The following is a 20,871-nucleotide window of genomic DNA, read 5'->3' as shown; positions in this document are numbered from 1 at the left end:
TCCTCTCTGAAGCTGGCTGAAGCATAGAGGCACAATAACAGGAAGCCAGGACGGGAACATGGTGTCCTGTTCAGTAAAGTCTATGGTGCAGATTCTCCAAGTGCCACCCTGACCCTTCCATGTGAAGTTGGGAGCCAGGCTGGTGACTCATGCATCAAGACTGGAAGGGCTTGGATTCCGCCCTGGCTCGGCCACTCCCTTGCTCAGTGATGCTTAGAGGGACTCAGTTTCCTCATCTGTGGAGTGAGGCCACTGGACAACACCATGCTTTCTATAGAATTTTCTGGAAGCTTTGGAATCTGTTATTTCTCTGGGTCTTCTCTGGCAAGAGTTCAGCAGGACTGCTGGTCAAGAGGCCACCTCGCCCCCAGCACTGCTTCCTTTGGGAGCCGACTGAGGACACGGCTGGATGATGTAGTGCTGGAAGTGTCAGCTTCGGGTGTGCTGAAGCACTGTGGGGACCCCACCTGGGACAAAATGAGTCGATTCTCCCCAGGTGGAGAGCAGGAACAGTACTCTCCAGGAAACCTTGGGAAGCCTCTTTGAGAGGAATACAAAATGAGCTGAGTCAGGCTTGACAACATGAGCAATGTCCTACTCGTGGGCCAGGTGATTTCAGAGTATCTCACTTAACCCTCCCAGAGGTTCACTGAAGGAAGAAGGAGGAGTTTCTGTCCCATGTCACAGATGAGGAAACCAAGGTTCAGAAGTCAGCTTGCCCAAGGCTTTGTGATTCTAAGTGTGGGTGGGAGGTGGCCTCAGTCGAGCCTGGGTTCTTACCCACTTCCTTCCTTCCCTTTCCCTCCCCACCTCTCCTTTCCCTTTCCTTTCTAGTGTTTGATCTAGGGATCAAACCTGAGGACTTACACCTGAAAAGCCCGTTCCCTACTATGGAGCTACACCCCAGTCCATAGCCTCTTTCTTAGAGTGCGTCCCTTTGCTCTTAATCCTTACTTACCCTGATGCTGAGGCCCAGAGAGGTGAAGTAATTTTCTTCACCAGCACACCACAGAGCTGGTATTTCCTGCCAACGCCCAGGATCAGATTGCTCAAAGATGCTATTTGTCATACAGTCCCATCCAAAACCAACATCCCACTCCCCAAATAACCCATCTGGGCTACCGCTCTTGCTGAAGGGAGGCGGTGGAGTCATTACCAGACTCCGAAGAGATAAAGCATTGCAAATTGAATGAGAAAAATCTATTTTCACATCCTGATGAAGACATAACTGGCACGGGAGGAGCGGATTGTTCTGGAGAAAGACGCAGCCCCTGCTTTTCTCTCTCTTTTTTTCTTTTTCTTTTTCTTTTTTTTTTTTTTAAACTTGGAGTTATAGCTTGAGAAAAATCAGAAGCAGCTGACTATCACAGATAAAATGCCCTTTTGCCTAATTGGATCTTTAATAAGGAATCCTAATTAATTCCCCTGAATAGAGAAGTTCTACACTGGTGTTATCTCAGCCCCTCTGCTGATGGTGCTGGGTATTTCCAGATACGGAATAATGAATCTTTTCCAGCCGGGCTAGGAGTCGCCAGAGACCTGTCAACTTGCTTGTGAAGGTAATTACCTGCTGAGGCTCCAGGGGAGGTGGGGCCGGGCGAGGCCTGGCGGGTACCCACAGGCAGCGGCCCGGGGCTGGGGGAGCTCCGGAGGGCCCTGCCAGGCGGGGCTGGGACCTCGGCTGCCCGGAAGGGACTGCTGGAGGTTGGCGGACGTCACGCCAGCATCCCGGATGTCACCCCAGCGCAGAGCAGGCCCGGGGGACCCGTGCCCTCGTGTGGAAAGCGTCACTTGATGGAGCTTGACAGAAGCCAGTAATGACCAGGGCTGGTGGGGCTGCGACGGACAGCAGGCCTGCCTGGGGCTCTCCTGGGTCGGGGCGGAGCTGGGCCCTCATCGCCGGGGGACCCACAGCGACAGTGTTGAATGAAACAGGTTATCTGGACAGTGCAGGCCACAGACCAGCAAGGATTAGGATGCGGCTACCCGGCCCGGGCCGTTCGTCTGCAGCGGCAGGGCTCTGCTGGAAAGAAAGGTGACGGCGGCCGTCCCTTGCTGGCTGCGCGGCTCCCGGGGCGCTGAGGATCCGGGCTGCCTGGGAAGCAGTGGGCAGCGTGCCCCAGTCCCAGCCCAGGGGACGGAGCCACACAGGGCGGAGGAGCTGAGGCCCAGGGTGCGGGCCCGGGAGCCTCCTTCCAGGAGTCCAGAGCCTCCAAGGTCCAGGGGACCGGCAGAGACAGGGCTGGGAAGCAAAGAGGGGCTTGGCCTGCAGCTTCCAGCTCTGTGACCTTGGGCGCGTGACCTCAGGGACCTCAGTTTCTTGGAGTTGCTACAAGAGGCAAAGTGGCAGCTGGTGGAAAGGCCTGGCTTGCAGCAGGGACACTGCGGACGGCGCTGGTCTCTGCCTCCCAGTCCCCCCCAGAAAAATCACCCCGGGGGGCAGACCCTGCTGGAGGGAAATGTGTGGTACTGTGTTTATTCAAGAAAACTTAGAAAGTCTTCAGTCCCAAGTTCCAGCGGGTGGGAGGACCCACGCTGCCTTGCTATACGAGGGCAACGGAAGTTCAGAACGCGGAGCGACTTCCGGGAAGCAAGAGTCAAAGCCGTTTCTGTTCCCGCAACGTTGCCCCGAGTCCTCAGGATACTGCCAAATGGCCCTGGGATCTCAGGGCTGCCTGGCCAGAGGGAAATGACGGCCTCCTGCAGAGGCCTGCGCCCTGGGCCAGCTGCAGAGGCCAAGCCCCACAGCACCTTGACCCTGGGAAGGCAGCTGAGAGCAGCTGTCTGCAGGGAGGCCAGGGAGGGAGGGAGGCCCTGGCGCTGCAGCCACACAAGGTCAGAGGAAGGACACAAGCAGGACTCAAAAGCTGGGCCTGTCCGAAGTCCACCGTGCCAAGTGACCTCTTGCAACTCTACCTAACGCCCTAGAGGGCGAGTTAACGCAGGTCACACCAGCAGCTGGCAGTGGAAGTGGCCTCGGAGTCCAGCGTGGGCTTTGAAAGCCATGCTCCCTGCCGCCTCCCTGGGTGTCAGGCCAGAAAATGAATCAGAGTCCAGAGCAGCAGAAGGGAGCGGGGGGCAGGTCAGTGTTTCGGGTCCCGAGGATGCGGCTCCCTCCCGGCTCAGGCGCCTGCTGGCTAGCTGACGTGCGGTGACGTCCTCATCACTGTCATCTCAGCTCTCCACTGGAAAGAGGGAGGGTGGGACAGTCTATCACAGCCTCTCCTGAGGATCAATGAGATAAGGCACGTGACCCTTCAGGACAGCGCCTGAGTGTGGTGACGCTCTTCCAAGGTCCTCGGGCAGGAGGGAGGCAAGGAAATCAGAGGCTCAGAGAAGCCGGCAAGACTGCAGCCGCTCGGGATGCAAGTGACGCGGCTGGGAATGGCTGGCCTAGGATCTGCGGAAGGACCTGGAGAGGAGGGCTGGCTGGAGAGGAGCGTGCAGGTGAGGAGGCTGAGGCTCTGAGCTCCGCTTCTTCATCTGCCGGGGGGGGGTCTGCTACTCTAACCCAACAAGGCGGCGAAGGAAGATCGGTGGCGACATTCACACACCTGATGGCCTCAGGCCAGTCAGGGGCAGTGGAGAGAGATTTGCCTGTGTGTTTATTTGATTTTCAAAATAAATTTTCCTATGTCTGTGTGTGGCGTACAGTAGGATGTGTTAAGATCTATCTACTTTGAGACATTTGGAAATATCTACAGGTAGAGAGCTAGACATCCCCAAATAGGTACTAGAGTGGGACGAGCTGACCTGTCTGTCATCTTACGTAGTGTCCCATTCCGCCCTGAGACAGAAAGAAATCTATGGCATGATCTCGAGTATCTGGGGAATCTTAAAATGAAGGTTTTATACAGCTTACGCACAGACTGTAGAGAAGGAGAAGAAAACAGGGGTTGGCCAGGGCGGAGGGCGGGGAGCAGGGAGAGGAAAGTCAGGGGATGCCAAGTCCCAGGCCCCTCAGTTCCTGGTGCTCCCCTGCGGGAGGGATCCCAGGGCACGCTTCACAACCCCGACGCCTGCTCCCACCCCGGGATTCCTAGTGGGTCTGGGCGCCGCCGTAACTCCCTAATGGCTGTAAGTGTGGTCAGGGTTGCGCGGACCCCGCTAAATCCTCTCTCCCTCACCTTGTGTCCCTGGCCCAGAGACTGACATCAATGGACTTTTCTGCTTTCCCTGAGTCCCCCTCACCCGTTCCAGAAATGGAATCCAGAGAAGATGAAGCCACGTGCAGGACTGGCCTTTGAGGATGGAGGCTGCAGACTGAAGGTTAATGGGGCCCCTGGCGCTCCTGACCAGGGCGTTCATCACCCTGATTGCCTTTCCTCCGGTCTGCCTGGCGTCTGTAGGCAGGAGGCACGAGCACCGTAAGGACTCCTGGCGGGACGGGTTGCCGGCAGATTGATTCCGTCCCCGGCCCGGGGCGGGCGGAGAGCACAGTGCCCGTCGAATGCCTCCCTGCTCTGCTCAGTGCCTGGCACCGCGTGCAGCGGCGGCTTCTGCGGAGGACAGGGGGACAGGAATTGACATCAGGTGCCAGACAGGCATTCACGCAGCAAACGGGCTAATTTTAACCTCTGCCTCTCAGACCAAAACTCTTTTGAAGGAAAGGAATAAAAAAGAAAGTGATATTTAACACATTTCTATTTCCGTGCGACTGTCTCTCTCCGAGGTTGCAAGTTGGAGCCTAATTGATTTCTTAGTCAAAAGGCGGGGGGGGGGGGGGGGGGGAGGCAGAAAAGGAAAAACAAACAACGGAGAAATCTTACCTCGCTCACGTTGCAATCAAACCTCTCCAGTTCTGTCAACTGCTGAGCTTTTCCTTTCTTTTTTTTTTTTTTTTTTTAAAGACTGGCCAAATGACTTGCATAATTTAAGATTTTTTTCTAGCACTGATCAGCCTTCTCTGGCCAAGCAGTTTGCTGATTAATTATTAATCAGACTGTTTAGAAGGAGTAATCAGCAAGAGTCACTGCTAATTTGCAAATGTCCCCCAGGAAGGTTATCACTTTAAATTCTTGGTGGAGGGACTCCACGCTAACCTTTGCAGTTAGCCACAGGACATTGTTACTGGCCAGTCAGGACCAGCTCTGTCCTCCAGACAAACCAACCCTGCAGACCTACTAAGTGCCAAATACCTAAATAAAATAGATGTTGTGATAGAGTATGAGGGCCACTTCAATTGAGCTCTATGTTTCAAAAGAGCTGAGTCTTAAAAATAAACAAACAAGAAAACCTGAAAGAAGAAGATTTGAAGACACCACAGCAGGAGTTCCTCAGCCAGTGCAGAGGCCCCGGCAGGGACCTGCTTAGTCTGCCAAGGGTTGGGTTAAAGGAGAGTGTCGCTGAGGTACAGGCAGTGGATGTGAGTGAGGGACAGGAGAGAAGTCAGAGAGTCAGGCAGTGGCTGGACATGTAGAGACTTGTAACCGTGATGGGAGGCTGCTGGCAGGCCTCAAACAGGAAGAGACCCAGGTGGATGGAAAACAAGTTACTCCTGTTGTGAGATGGAGAATGAATTACAGGAGGGGTAGAAATGGGGACAGGTGCTGAGCGGCCCAAAGACGCCAGGGGCATAGACTGTGCAGAAGCAGTGCCTTTTGGGAGTAGAGAGATGTGGGAAGGCAAGGAGAAGGCTAAGAGGGGAAGAGCCGACGGGTGGAAAGGGATGAGGAGGCCCAATTAGCTTGCATCAGTGCATGAATGGATACAGCAAATATGGAATATTACTTAGCCTTGAAAAACATAAAATTCAGGCACATGCTAGGACAAGGATGAACCTAGAAAACATGATGCTAAGAGAAGTAAGGCAAACACAAGACAAAGAGTGTGATGCCACTTATAGGAGGCAGCCAGAGAAGTCAGGTTTGTAGGAGAAAGGGGAACGGTGGAGAGCGATTCTTCAATGGTCTGGAGTTTATAGCAGTGTTACCCACCCTCAAATACCCGAAGTGCTTAAGGCCACTAAATTGTACACTGAAAATGGTTAAATGGTAGATCTTATGTTTTATATATATATATATCTTTTCCACATCAAAGTAAAAAGAAGCCTGCTTTGGCCATGCTCACTTAGAGATTCCTATTAATATACAGGGAGCCTAGAAGATACCTTAGGGCTGAAAATTTAAATTGAGAGCTATTGGCATACAGATGACATGAAAAACCAACTCCTAATTGGTGGAGATACCTGAGAAAAAAGTTAGATGGAGAAGAGGAGGGTCCCAGGGCCCTCTGGACGACTCACATGAAAAGGCTGAACCAAGGCTGGACAGCAGGGACAGTGAGGGACACTCAGCAGAAGTGGCCCTGGGAGCTAGCTGTGGTGGAAGGAATGGTTTCACAGCAGCCAAGAGGAGGGAACGGTTCAAGGAAAGATGCCCAGGGTCATGTGTTGCCCAGAGGCCAAGTCAGATGAGAATGGAGACGTGACACTGGACCTGGCCACCGGGAGGTCACCAGCATCCTTAGTGAGGCCAGTTTTAGCAGCAAGGTGGGGCAGAAACTAAGAAAGAGAAGAGTCTTGATGCTTGCTGGTGGGGGAGCCATGGTGGGTAGCAGGATGGGGTGGGGTAGCGGAGGCTTGGGTGGCTGTTGTTCCTTTAGACGTCGGAGGGTAGACACCAGAGAAGGCCTCGTGCCATTGGGAGCGCTCGAAAGATGGGCGCAATGAGGAAGGCAAGAAAGAGCGGGCGTTTAGCGGGGAAGTTTTGGGGGAGCTGGGATCTGGAGCACAGGAGGGGTGGGCTCCGCCAGCAGCCAGGACGTCTTACCAGCCGAGGCGCTAGGTGTGGCAGGAGGTAGGCTCACCAAGCCCTTCCAGCTGCTTCTCTGTGTTTCCCGGCTCCCTTGCAGCTAGTCTGGGCCACACGGCAGTTCTGGCCAGTGAACTATGAGTTGGAAGCTCTGTGCATTTTGTCTGGGGCTAGAGGTTCTCCACTCCTGTTCCCTGCCGTGGCCCTGGGAAGGCCACCTATTCCAGAGGGTGCAGCTTCCAGGTGGCAGAGGCCCCTGGTGCCTGGGTGCCCAGCTGCACAGCTCCGAGGGTCACAGCCACTCCCAGGGACCCATGACGGGCACGTAACCTAAGCAAGCGCTCTTCCTTGGCTGTGCTGCTGAGTTTTAGGGTTAATGAAATTCAGAGAAGGAAGTGGCAAGAGATGGGGGAGCGGTAGGCAAGGGCTAATTCCAGAAGGTTCTTACGTGCCCTAAACAAAGGCTTGAATTTTATTCTGTTAAACAACAGGAAGATGATTGAAAGTTTCCGCCTGGGGCTTCGTGTGTTGGAGCTGCATTTTAATTAAGCCAACCTGGTAGCAGTGGGGGAGAGGCACTGGAGAGTGCCAAGAGGCTGGGCGGCCATGGAAACGCACGGAGAGGAAAGGATGGCAGGGCTGGGCTCGGGGTGGAGGCCAGGGTAGAAACGCCATGCCGGAGGTGCCCTGGGATAACCTAGCAATCGACTGAACTGGATGTGACTGGTGGGACAGGGTGACTTCCAGAGTTCTGGATGGTGGGGTGGAGGGCCATGACACCAACTAAGGTAGAAAACACTCTGGTGACTTTAGGTGTCAGGTATGAGCAGAGTGGGGACCAGCTGCAATGGAGATACTGGGGGTGCAGCAGGTGGGGTGCCCACCAGGACTTTGGCTGGAGCTGTTGTTTGGTGCTCAGGGAGGAGGCCAGGGGAGGGGCCGGACGTGGCGTCCACAGAAACCAGGCAGGCAGGAATGAGGACCCAGGAGGAGGGTGTGGCGTGAGCCAGAACCGAGCCTGGAGACGCCCGAGCGGAGAGAGGATCGAGGAATGGTCAGAGGGGTCCAGGAGGATGAAGGAGAGGGGGCGGCTCCAAAAGGAGAAAAGTTCCCGAAACAAGCAGTGCGGAGCCTCCAGCGAGACGGGTAGGAAACGCCTTCTGGAGTTGGCAAGGGGCAGCGGAAGCGTCCGGGGCAGGATGATCTCTGACAATGACCTCAGAGTCAATGGCCTTAGGGAAAGGCTGGGTGGAGACTGAGGGGGACGAACAGGAAGAGAAGGTGTGCAGCGCCCGCGGGGGCCTCTCCTGGAGGAGTTGAGGGATGCTTCCTTTGCAAAGCCTCTCGTTTTGCTCACATGAACACTGAACCCTGTCCTGTTCTGTCCCCGGTGTTGAGTTCGGCTGTGATCGCCCTGACGTGTCATCAGATCATCAAATGCTGGCTTTCTGTGTGAATCCTGCTTCCCTGGTGAGCCTGTGGGTGTCAGACCCAGGCCCTGGCCAGGGATGGCCAAGATGAAAAGACATCTTTGCTCCAGGGGAGAGCCAAGCAGGGGTTCAGGCTGGCCTTAGGGCTCCGGGAAGGAAAGCTGGCGGGAGCGCAGGAGAGGAAAACCCACGTCAAATAGTGTGTCGGTTAAGCCAGAGTGAGCGGAGCGGACATTTAGGGCCCAGGGAGAAGACAGGGACCTTGAACATTCTCAACGGACCAGCGTCGCTCCGGAAGGCAGGTCTTGCCAGAATCGGGGGCTCTGGAAGGGCCCAGAACAGCTCCCGCCATCTGCCTTAGCTGTACCATCGGGCATCTGGCGGTGCCTCGGGAGAGGTGGAGGACGGCCTCTTGTCGCCTGGTGCCCTTCACAGTCCTGGCACCGGCCTCTGCACAGACGACGCACTTAGTCCAAACCTGTTGCCTGCGGTCGGACCCACGGGGGGTGGGCCAGCTGCCCACCTCGGCCTCCCACGCACAGAGCTGCCAAGAACCGCGCCCTGGCAGAGCGGCAGACAGGCCTGCTGGCTCCCCGCTCCTCCCGGGTCTGGCTTTGGTCCTCCTTCCGAGAACAGGTTCTCTCACGCTGCTGGCCCGTGGAGGGCGCAGCACCGGCCTCGCCCCTGCAGACGTGCTGGTGCCAGCAGCGTGCCAGGGCGCTAATCATTTCCTGCCGCTGGGCCGCGGAGTTTGTAATGCTATTTCCAACTCTGAGATACGGGAGATGAGATTTTAAAGGGCTCGTTATTTATGGCCTGGCTCCTGATGGATACAACAGATGCGATTTCAGGGGCTCCATCCGCAAGAACGGTTTCTTGGTGTGGTTCAAAGTGTCATGATGTGGCAGGGAAGGAGAGGGGAGCCAGGGCGTCGCGCGCCCCAGGGAGGGAGGCCGCCGGATCTGCGCCTCAGCCCGAGCAGGTCCACTGGCTCCCAGCTCCACTGGGACAGGGTCAGGCTCCTGTGTCGTCCAGCAACACAGGTGCCATCTGAGCCTCTCTGCCCGCCTTGACCCACCTTGCTCCTGGCATTCGCGGAGGGCACACCGCAGAGGACCAGGCCTAGGTCGCGTCTCAACAGTGAGGCCTCGGCCGATCCCCTGTGTCCTCAGCGAGACCCTGGGCCTTCATCTTACAGCGGAATCTGCACTGGTACCCTTCCCCGCCCGGCTCATTTCCTTCACGGCACGCCGTGGAGGTATTGTTTGTTCTGTGGTCAGTTGGTGAAGCTCAGTCTCCCCCAGATAGATCAGGAGTTCCACGAAGGCACACAGGCCGTGTTTGCAGCCCCAGTGCTGAGCCCTGTCTGTGGCAGAGGAGGGAAGGGCCCCAGCAGTTTGGATGGATGAACTACGATGGAAAGATGTCGGCCGTCAAGAGTGGGGGGATGGGGATGGTGGAGGCGCTGCTGACGAAGACGAGCTGATGCTCCTCAGGATGACCCCACAGGGTCACCTGGAACACCAAGCTTGGGGACAGAGCTACCAAGTTCCCCAAGCTTCTCCCAAGGGCAGCGGTGCCCCTGCTTCCAGCTGCCTGGCCGTCCTCACGGTGACCTTGACCTCCCCATCCATGCCCAGTGTGTGCTGGAGATCCGGCCAGCAAGCACCCCAGCCCCACTCTGCCCAGCCCTGTGGTCCTCCGTTCAAGAAGCAGACCAGCAGAGATCTCCAGCCAGGCACGTGGGACGCATCCCGGCCCCTGCCCTGCCCTCCTCCCTCCCTCCCAGCCCAGGCCCAGCTGATTCTGCCCGTGAGATGTTTTGACAGCACCCCTCCTCTCCATCCCTTTACAGCTGCAACGGTTCAAGTTGGATCATCCCGTGCCTCAGTGGTCACAGAAAAGATTTAATGCGGGTCCCTAGCCCTTCGAGTTGGACTGAATTGAAATTTAGAGTGGTTATCCTACTTCCCTGCTGAAAACCCCGTGATCACTTTCCACAGCCTCGGAAATCCCCTCTGGCTCTGAACATGGCCAGGTTCTCCCTGACCCAAGAGCCCATGCTGGTCACTTCAGGCCTCCTGTCCCTCCTCTTCCTGCCTTGTCCCCTGAACCTGGCTTTCCACACCCCAGACATAGCCTAGCTCTGTCCTGGTTCACTCCTCTGGCAAGATTGCTCCTCAGTTCACATTGAAGCTCAGTCCCTGGGAGACTCATTTACCGAGTCCCCCATCAGTGCCTCCGTCACATAGGGGAAACTGACACATTGTGGAGGACAATCTCAGTTTCTGCCTTCCCGCTGCCGGGTTTCCCTCTGTGGAACCGCTCCTATCCTTCGCCTAGCACGAGGTCTGAGTGGGGCATGCAGTCATGTGACATGGGTCTGGTCAATGAGGGTACCTTCTGGCTCTAGGCTGTTGAGGGGTGGGCACATGATCGAGTCAGGTCCAATCAAGGTTCAGCTGGGAGCTTTTGCAGGAGCCATCCAGTAAGATACTCCCTTCCAGATAGGATTGCTGAAACAGGTTGGCTACAGAGACCTGATGGACATGGATGTCGCCTTTGCCATTTCATGGGGAAAACCTGCCTGAGACTGAAGCTAACACGTAGGACAGCAAAGACTTGGGAGGGGGAACAACATTATTTGTTTACCTTGATCCAGCAGTACCTGAAGCCAGTTCCTGGGCTTTTCAGTTACAGAAACCAACACATTCCCTCTTTAGCTTAAGTCAGTTGGAGATGGGTTTCTATTTCTTGAACCAAAAGAATCCTGGTTGTGGCATTTGTCTTTTCATTCCCTGGAAGAACTTCTTTATGCCTCTTAGAAAAGTACCTAACATAGGCTATTGTAAAACATTTAATAACATTCTGCCTCTTGGCTCCGGGTGTGAGCTCCAGGGTCCAGCACAGTGCCTGGCTATTACATAAACATTTGTGGAGTGAATCAATAACTCCTCAGGAACCCCGACTGTGTCTTTTGTCTCCCTAGCACCCAGGCAAGCCTACTGCGCCAAAGGGTCTCAATAAACAATTATGGAAAATAAATAGGGGGAAAGTAACAGTGAACGTAAATAATCTAAGCCAATGGTTTGATAAAGTATATGTGAATGAGCAAATAAGCAAACAGTTATTATTAAGAGATCCCCGTTGGCGTGTTATTCTCGTTCTAACTCTATCTGCAACTAATGGCTCCGGTAAGAAATTTCTAGTTAAAAGTCACTGAGATCAAATGTTTCTAGTTGGCTTAAATTCCTAATGTGTAAAATGCCTAATGATTAAAACAATGTCTTTCAAAAGGAGAAAGAATATCACTAGCAAAAATTTCAAACTGAACATCTATTAAGTAGAAATGGGAGTTTTCGACTTCCCACCAACAGATACGAAATCAAACAAACGCAGAGAACAAAGCGAAAGACGTTCCTCCCTCCTCGGAGGTGAAGAGGAGGGGCCAGGTGAGCAGATTCAGTGGTGAGCCCCAAGGGCCGCCTGCTGGGTTCAGAGTAGCTCCAGCTGCTTCCCAGGGAAATGCTCTCTGAAAGCAGCCGAGGGTCCAGCGGCTGGAGCCGGACCTGGGAAGTGCAGAGGGGAAGAATGGACTTTCTTCTCCTCTTCCTAGGGGCAGGGAGCTGCCTGAACTCAAAAGTGGACACCGGAGCCCCTGAGAGGGATGTGCAGTGGGCTCATCCTCCCTGGAGAAGGCCTGGGACCTGGTCCTCTCCCACCAGCATCCCAGGGACTGCTCGCCGCCTGGGAGAACCAGGCAGCACCTCTAGAAGATGCTCTTCCTGCCCCATCATCTCCCATGTCAAAACGGTCCCTTCACTGAGGCCTGGCTCCCAGGCAGCCTCCATCCTGGGGCCTCCCTCTCCTGCCGGGACAGTGTCCTCCTCTGAAGCCCTGCAAAGGGCTCCCTGCCCTTTTCCTACTTGTGATGCTTGGAGGAGGCAAGTCTGTCACCTACAGGTCAATGGGGACTGGGCCTGGGGGTGTGGGGACATACTGAGTGGGCAGGCAATGATCATGTGATCAAGTGATCATGGGCCGGGGTGTGGGGTGGGGGTGTGCATGGTGGGAGAGCCCAAAGTTCCTTCCCATGCGTGGGACTTCGTGAACCTTAGAGTCATCCCCCATGCCTTTAGTTGTGACTCAGGCTCGGCCTCGGTGGGTGACCCTGCGACCCTCTGCTTCATCGCACCCCCGCAGCTGGCCGTTCCACTGGCCCCAGGGACAAGGGGACAAGGGTGGCTTTGGATCTGAGTGCAAGCCAGCTCCTGGCTCACACCTGCCCTCCCTGGTCTAGGAAGAAATTGCCCCGGGGGGGGGAGGGGGCAGGGAGAAAGGAAGGCCCGATGGGACCCTCCAGTCTCAATCGCAGAGACAGCGGGGGGGGTCTGGGGGAGATCCCCTCCCCTCCCTGTGTCCTAAAGTTGTCACCGTGAATGCCCCTCCACACGCTCGCAGGGGCTGTGCCGCCTGGCTGGAGAGCCCCTGCTCCCAGCCGGCTCAGCCAGGGCCTTCTGGTTGGGCTTCCCAGGCAGAGCAGCTCAGTGGCCTGGCTGGGGCTGGGCGGGGCAGAGAGGTGGCACCTCCCACATAAGCCTGCGCAGGGCAAAAGCTCCGCCCACTGCCTTCTGACCTCTGCAAGGGCATCCTCCAGTCTGAGCCGGGGACCCCCCCCCCCCACCCAGTCCACTTCATCTGGTTTTCCAGACTACTCCCCAGGAGCTGGATCCTTCTGGGCAGCCAGGCTGGGCCTTTCTGCCTGGTGAGATGCCACCAGGCTTGGCTGACAGCCTCAAGGGCACCACTAAGAATGGAACCCACGAGGCTCAGATAGCTGGAGGTGCCTCATCTCCCCCCTTTTCCCTTAGAGATGAGCCCGAGCTCTGGTCCCCACCCCAGGAGGTGGTCCCCGTGAGGGGCCGGGCAGTGGCTTGCCGGCTTAACACTCTCAACATGCTTTGTAGGGTGGTATGAGCCCCGTTTTCATATGTAGAAACTGAGACTTAGAGGGGTTGGTGAATATCCCAAGATGGCACAGCCACTAAGGCAGCTCTGAGGCCACATTGACTGCTCCCAGGCTGCTCCCTCCTCCTTGGAGGCCACTCTGCAGCTCCATGTGTAACCCCAGGGGGACGCCCTGGCCCCCTCTCCCACATTCGTGGAGGGCATGCCTGGCTTGCTTTCTTTTTCTTCGCCCAGAAGAGAATTCAGAGAGACTCAAACAGAAGGAGCAGGGGAGACCTTCGGGCCCAGGAGGTTCTGACCCCTTTGCTCCACTGACCCCGAAAGCAGAGGCAGCTCCTCCCGACACGCTCCAGGGACCCGGATCCTCCCGCGCTCAGAGGTCTGCCTCTCCTGGGCCCCGCCCTGCGGCAAGGTCCAGGGCCCCGCGAGGACCTTTAGCAGTAGTGAGGGCAGTTTCCTTTAATTTGGGGGGAAGGAGAGAACTGATGGGGTCAGAGAAGAAGGAAGAAGGAGCCCACCCGCGGAAGGGTCAGCGTGAGAACTCTGGCCTCCAAACTGAGTTGAGTGAACTGGAGACAGTGTGTGTGTGTGTGTGTGTGTGTGTGTGTGTGTGTGTGTGTGCATGCGCGTGGCCAGTGAGGGAACAGTACCTAATCTACCGTCTGGATGGGGACACCCAGCTTTTGCTCCTGGTTGACCTCGCACAGTGCAATTAACAAAGGGAGAGCGATTCTAAACCACAAGGGACTCTCCAAACACGCCAGAGGGGCCAGGCTCAGCTCTCGCGGTCCAAAGCCTACACTGCTGGATTCCAAAGGCCCCTGTGGACCAGCAAAACCGGAAGGTCGAGCCCACCGCTCGGTGGGGCTCAGGTGCTGGGCGGGCACTGCTACTTATGTGGGGTCCCTGCCCCATCTTCCAGGATGTCAGCGCGAGGTGACCCAGGGATTATTTCCTGCCCCGTTTTTTGGCGGAATTGTCTTTTGTTTTAGGAAACGATGAGCTGGAGGGTTGGCGGGGTTTTCTTTTAAGAGCCTTACTTGCAAAATAATAAGTGATCCGTCCTAGGTCTCCACGCTTCTTTCACTAGTCCATGAAATCCCAACCACGGAACCCCCGTGGAACCCCTCCCAAGGTTTCTCCACCCGAGGGAGGCGCAGTGGTGGAAAGCGACTCAGGGACACTGCGACCCTTCTCTTCCGACCCAGCGGAAGCCGCTGCCGGTACAGGGCGTGCAGAGGTTCGCTTCTCTCGAAGGGCTCCCCGACTTCTTGATAGGTAAAGGGACGCCCGTCTGTTCAAATCCATCTCTTCTAACAGGCTCTGTGGTCCTTCTCTGCCTCGGCCCAGAACTCGGGAGAACAGCCTGAAATCTTACTGCATGCGAATAAAAGCAGGCTGCTCGTAAACCAGCAGCAGCGGATTTTCACGGGAAGCCAGGGATCCATAAAGGCGAGGGGCCGGGGAGAGCGCTTCCTTCCACATGGCGCTGCCCGCCCGCCCGTCGGTTTCCCGTGATTGCGGTGCACGTATAAATTAGAACAACAAATGCATCCTGCCTGGCGGTGGTGACACGGGCCCTGTAAATAATTATAATTTAATCTCAGAGCAAAGAGTTCTGAATGACTCCCCTAACGATTTCCTCTGCTTAATGCCTTCCCCACTGAGTGACTTAATAAGAAAAGGGATACTCTCTCAGATTTGTTTCAGTCCCTAAGTTTGGACAATGTGGAGACTCACACCTCGGGGGGCGGAAGCCGGTGGAGACCGTATGACCCACAGATAAGCAAGCGAGTCAAACAGGGCTTAAGACTGGTAAGAATATCCGCCTGGCATCTCTTCATGCAGTGTACGGGAGAATAATCCAACAAGACATCTGACTAACCGTGCCACCTCTTAAGAGGGAGTGACACACAGCCAAGAAAGCCCACCATCCATGGAGTTTATCGTTGTGTGCTGTCCTGGCTGAGAAGACAGGCTTCAGAGTAGGACCAACCTGGGGGATTGGAATCCCAGGTCTGTTCCTTACTAGCTGTGTGACCCAAGCAAGTAGTTTGACCTCTCTGGGCCTTATTTTCCTCATCTGTGAAGAGAGGAAAATTATGCAACCGACTTCATAGAGTTTTTAATGGAGACGAAATGAAATTTTAACTATAAAGAGCTTAGACCTGGCCTGGCACCTATTGGTAGCAAATGCTTAATAAATGATACTTTTATCATGGCTTTTATAGTTTGGAGGGCATCTGTAATGAAACAGGAAAACTATTTCATGATATCACGCCAAGTTAAAAATACATGACTACAGATATATTAAGATCATAATTTTGTAATATCAAAATACATAAATATGAAATATTAAAGTCGCCAGCTAGCTTGATCTAGGCCAAGCGAAAAAGGCCAAGGGGGAATATGACAGAATTTTAATCATTGTTATTCATTTCTCTCTACCTTTGTAGGTTTTCTCTGTTTTGTATTCCTTTTACAATTAAAAAAAAAAAGGTATTTTACAAAAAGAGGCGGGGCCCGAGGTCAGGGGCGGGGCCCGAGGTCGGGGGCGGGGCAGCTCCTGGGGCCAGTGAGATGGGGCTCTGCTGACCTCTGACCCCGCTCCCCTGGGGCCCGGAGGTTGGTTTAGGGAAGCCCAGCCTCTGTGGGGCAGAGCCAGTCTTGGTCTTGCAGGGGCTTCTCCCAACCTCCCAGGGGAGGAGGTGAGTGACGCAAGGTCTCCGGGCCGCAGTCACCCCGCCAGCCACCGCACCGGAATCCGGAGCGCTCTCACACTGGTCCCCACGTCCGAGTCCATTCCCACTGCCTCCTTCCAGGTCATCAGGCTCTCCTGCCCTGGGTTCTGTGATCTTCCACCAGCACAGCCGGATGTCCACCAGCACCCCAGCTTCCCCTCTCCCTGCTTCCTCCCCGCCCCCTGACCACTGCGGGGCTGGGGGCGCCTCCCTGCCCTCCCTGGACACCACCCTTGTCGGACTCTGGCCACCGCCACCCCTGCTTCTCCCAGCAGCCTCGCTGACACCCCGTCAGCCCTCCATCCTGAGCCCTGCGTCCAGCCTCCCTCTGGCAGCGGGAGGCCACAACGTCCCTTCCTGAAGCACATCTGGACACATTTGTCCCCAGGCCCTGAAGTGCTGACAAAGTCCCACGCATCTCACCCGGGGGACGCAGCCACAGAGACCAGGAGCCCGTGAGCTGCTCTGCCCAGCAGGCAGCTCGGTGTGGGCACATCCTGAGTCCAGGTCTGGGAGACACCAGGCAACAGAGGCTGCTGAGTCCTTGGTCACCGTCCCCTCCCTGACCCATCAATGTCCCAGGACGTCCGTGGGACACACCACGGGCAGCTGGCACCCTCCACACCGCACAACCCCGAGACCCTGGGCGTGGGACAGCAGTCGCCCCTGCAGGTTCTGGTCCCTTGGTGGATGGCTCCGCCTGGGCCTTCGGACGCTATTTCAATGAGGCAGTAGCTCAGAGGGTCTTGCTGAGACCCTGCCGCCCTGAAACCAGCAACACTTTCCGTCTTGGTGCAAGCTGCTGAACCAAGGCCCGCCACGAAATTCTGCGTCAAGGACACACTTCAAATCAGACGCGAAAATCGCTGTAAATATTTACTGGAGTTTTTAAAGTAATGCGCCGGTGTCTCATTATGACGAGCAGGAGTCAGAAGGTAGAAAGAAAGGGCAGAGTCCCGGGGCGGCCCTGCAGAGCACCCGAGGGGGAAGCCAGGGGCCGGCGGGTACTCACCAGAGGGAGGAGCCTTCGGTCCCTGTGACCTCCAGAAAGTCATAGCCGTCCTCCAGCTGGAAGTCGATGAAGACCAGGGCGATGGTGTCCCCCAGCTCGGCCAGGATGGTCCAGGTGCAGTCGGCGTTGTTGTGGTACTCGGAGGGGAAGTGGGGGCTGGAGATGATGCCGCTCTGGCCCCGCAGGGTCCCGCCGCAGGCATCGTCCGCTGCGGGCAGAGACCAGAGGCTGGCGTGAGGGTTCTGGCTTCCAGGACCCGGCACTCCGGGTGGGCTTTGCCCAGGAGAGTCAGAAAGGGGCCCGGAACATGGCAGACAGACAGTTCACACAAGATCCTGGTCTGAACTGGCAGAGGAAAAGTGACTTCAAACACTTCCACATCCCTTCCCGGGTGCTAGGCACTGTCGGGGGAATTTTAGATATGGCTGTCTTTATATAACAGATAAGGAAAATCAATGCACAGAGTTGTTAATAACCTGGCCAAAGTCACACAGCAAATGAGTGGCAGAGCTACTAGCTGAACCCTCTCCTAGCAACACACTGTTAACCTCTATCCCACAGGCTCCTCCATGACCCGGAGGGAGAAGCATTCAGCTGCCCTGTCCATCTTCAGGGCTGCAGCTGAGGTGAATAGAAACTTTCTTCCCGCCAGATCTCATGCTGTGATATTTGATAAAACAAAACAGAAATTCCACACAACTCCCTGGGCGAAACTCCCCGGGGCACTCCGGCCTGACAAAGCCCTGCTGGATCTCTGCAGTCTTCCTGTCCCCAGGCTGGCTGTGATCCAGCCCTGTGCACGTTCAGACCTCTGATGCTGTTGGAAGTGCGAGGGATTCAGTTGTGAATAAAATAAGAGCCGCTGCCCTGTAATCAAGGCTACTCACAGTAAATAAAGACACTCTGGCAAATGAGGTGGTGACAAGTACAGAAGGGACAGGTATGTCCCATGGGGCCTGGACATTTTGGAAAGGGTGGGTGGGGACAGTGTCATGGAGGGACACTGCCAAGACCCAAAGGAGGGAGAGACAAGCCATGTGATTATCTGCAGGAAGACGTTCCAATAGCTGGAACTGCACATGCAAAGGCCCTGGGGTAGAGAAGCCTGGCACTCTTGAAAGGCATCAAGAAACTGGGGGGATGGAGCAGCAGAACAGGGAGGACAGTGACAGGGACAAGGGGACAAGACCAGTGGGACCCTGGACAAAGAGGGCCTTAGAGGCCCCTGTGAGGATGGGGGTTTTGATTCACATGAGAGAATCCAGTGGAAGGTTCTGAGCAGGGCAGGGTGAGGAATGATTTGTGTTTTAGCAGAATCCTTGGGGCGGCTGCAGAGAGCACACCATGAAGGGAGGCAGAGGCAGGGGAGCCTGGTGAGGCTGCTGGGAGGATCCAGGTGAGAACAGATGTCTGGGGCCAGGTGGTAGCAGGAGGCGTGGCCAGAGGCTTCTGGGCCCGCAGAACACACTGCATCTGGGAGCCGCCTGCCTCTGGCCTTGGGGAGAGGGAAGCACGAGAGCAGGCAGCTGGGTCTCCCACAGGCAGGGAGGCAGGCTGTGGGTGGGGCAGGAGGAAAGCTGCCCGTCCAGGGGCCCCGAGGCCCAGCGAGGGCAGGTTCCTCTGGCTCCTTCCCCTCTCGCCTCCCCTGACCCCGTCCAGCTATCCAGGCCCCAGGGAGGAGGCCGTTGGGGAAGCAGCTGGGGTCGGCGCTGCTGGGCTCTCAACCCTGGCCAGCGGCCCCGCGGGCTCGTCTCCTGGAGCCGCCTGACGCCCCTCCCTGGGATCTCTCCGCAGGGGCCTGCACAGCACCGCCAGGGAGCTGAGCCGCAGGAGCTGCCCAGCAAACAGGGGGCCTGTCATGTCGCTCCCTGGGGCACTGGGCCTGTGGTGACCAGCACGCCGTCCAGGCCCTGCCTGCACAGGTGGACAGTCCACAGTCCTGGCCCCGGTGGGCCGCCCTGGGGTTGGGGGAGTCTCGGGGAAGACGGGGGTGGAGCAGGGTGTGCTGGAGGCTGCCTGGCCACCAGGCCAGGAGGGTGTGCGGTTGGGGACACCGCAAAGCACAGGGCTCCAGCTTGGTCACAGAGGGGCCGGGGAGGGAGCGCAGAGCTGGCTGGGAACGGCCTCCATGGTCTGGCTGAGGTCTGCAGCGTGGAGAGGGCCCGGCCTGTTCTAGAAAGACGACTTCAGTCCCCAGTGATGGACAGATGAGGGGTGGGGCGGGGGCCAGGAGAACAGTGCAGGGGGGTCCCAGCCATCAGAGCAGTGGTGGCCAGGGCATGGGGAGGGGGCAGGACAGAGGTGGGACTGGGGTCTCCAGCAGGGAAGAGGCGGAGGACGTGGAGATGAGGTTTGGGTAATGAGCACCCGGAGGAGCCGCCCTCTGGGAAGAGGGGACCCCATCCCGCTGGCTCCGCCCACACCCAGGTCCAGGGTCAGCTGCAGGGACAAGGTGCCACGTGCGTCCCAGGGTGTGGGGCCCTGAGGGCGCAGGGCCTGGGGTCAGCGGGATGAGTGGAGAAGGCTACAGAGAGTGGACAGGGGACGCGGCAGAGCTGGAGAGGAGGCAGCCCGAGGAGGGAGAGAGCGTGGGAGGGAGGACCAGGCAGAACAGGAGCAGGGGTCCTGGAGGCCACTCTTGGGAACCCGGGCTGGCTGAGGGCTGGGCAGGGAGCCCCTTGCAGACCCCAGTCCACGCTGCTCCCTTCAGCTGGCCCTGTGTGCAGGAGGACAGCAGGGAGGCTGGGGACGCGGGGCTCGGGTAGAGAGGACGCTGCGCAGCCCTGTGGCCACCTGGAGGCTCACGCTGCACCTGGCTGGCTGCTCTGGGGACTCCACTGCTCTGCACCTCACCCAGCCCATCTGTCCCCAGTGGCCAGGGACTGTCTCCCACCTCCACTGCTACCGTGCAGCTGGAAGCCACATCCCACCCCATGGCAATAGCAGCTCTCAGCCCCCACCCCTGGACAGGGTCCAGGTGTCCCTTGTCCTCCAGTCCGCCCACCCTTCACAGTGGACGGCAGGACACTGGCAAGCACAGACCTGATGACCCCTCTCCCTAGGACCTGCAATGACTCCCACTCACTCAGGATCAGGAAGAATATCCTGCGGCCTTGGAGGACGCTGTGCGTCCCTCCTCAGGCCAGTTGCAACCACAGTAGCCTCCTCCTGGTTCTGTGGGTACACCTCGCATCTCCCCACTCCAGAACTTTTGAAAACTCTACTTTCTCCTTCTAGAACCTTCTCCTCTACCTTGTTGGGCCTGCCTGGACCTGTCCTAGGTTTTAGGTCCTCTAGCACCTTTCAGAAATAGAACACTCCCCTCTCCCCAGTCTACGATTTCAGAATACCACATAATTTCTCATGATTACTGCACACACCTCATTGGTCACTTATGTTGTTATCTCTTTAATGTCTAGCCAGTAAACTCCCTGAAAGAAGGGCTGTGTCAGTTCTGTCCCCAGCACTTAGCAAACATGCAAAACACATCTGATGAGCAAGTAAATGAAAGAGGAAAACTGAAGCTCAGAGAGAGTAAGTCACTTGCCCAAGGTCACACAGGAAGTGGCTGAGTTTGGACCCCAGCGAAATCCAGATGGTTGTCTCATCCCTACCATGCCTCCCTTTGGTTTGGTAAAGTCATCCTAGGATTTTTCAACTCCCTGATTTTAGCCAAGGACTGCTGGACAGTGCTAAAAATGAGGTGTTGGGTGCTTGTGACCTGCTGGCCAGAGCCACCAGTCCCCTCTGAAGATGCCACCTTGCTTCCTGGACTCTTCTGACACCCTCCCTCTGGCCCCTTCCTGTTTTGATTGAAGATGCCGTAAAAGCTGTTTGGCCATTTTCTCACACTTTAAACAGGGCGTCATATTTCATGGTTACAACTTGGTAGTCATAAAATATAACCTTCATCCGACACCAGGGTCCTAAAATATTCATCCGCACCTTCTCCTCCCCTGGCAAGGGGC

General features: G+C 56.5%; 1 protein-coding gene across 1 annotated transcript in view; it reads right to left on the bottom strand.

The window, feature by feature from the left end:
• The window catches only part of Csmd2 (CUB and Sushi multiple domains 2), a 553,852-nt gene that overhangs the window by 337,600 nt on the left and 195,381 nt on the right, over positions 1-20,871 (bottom strand). The window contains 1 exon segment of the mRNA XM_047516471.1: positions 16,904-17,111. Coding sequence (XP_047372427.1) covers positions 16,904-17,111 — 208 coding nt within the window.

The sequence above is a fragment of the Sciurus carolinensis genome, chromosome 1 (assembly GCF_902686445.1).
Source record: "Sciurus carolinensis chromosome 1, mSciCar1.2, whole genome shotgun sequence".
NCBI lineage: Eukaryota > Metazoa > Chordata > Mammalia > Rodentia > Sciuridae > Sciurus > Sciurus carolinensis.
Note: the sequence above shows the minus strand (reverse complement) of the source record. Positions and strands in the feature narration are given on the sequence as shown.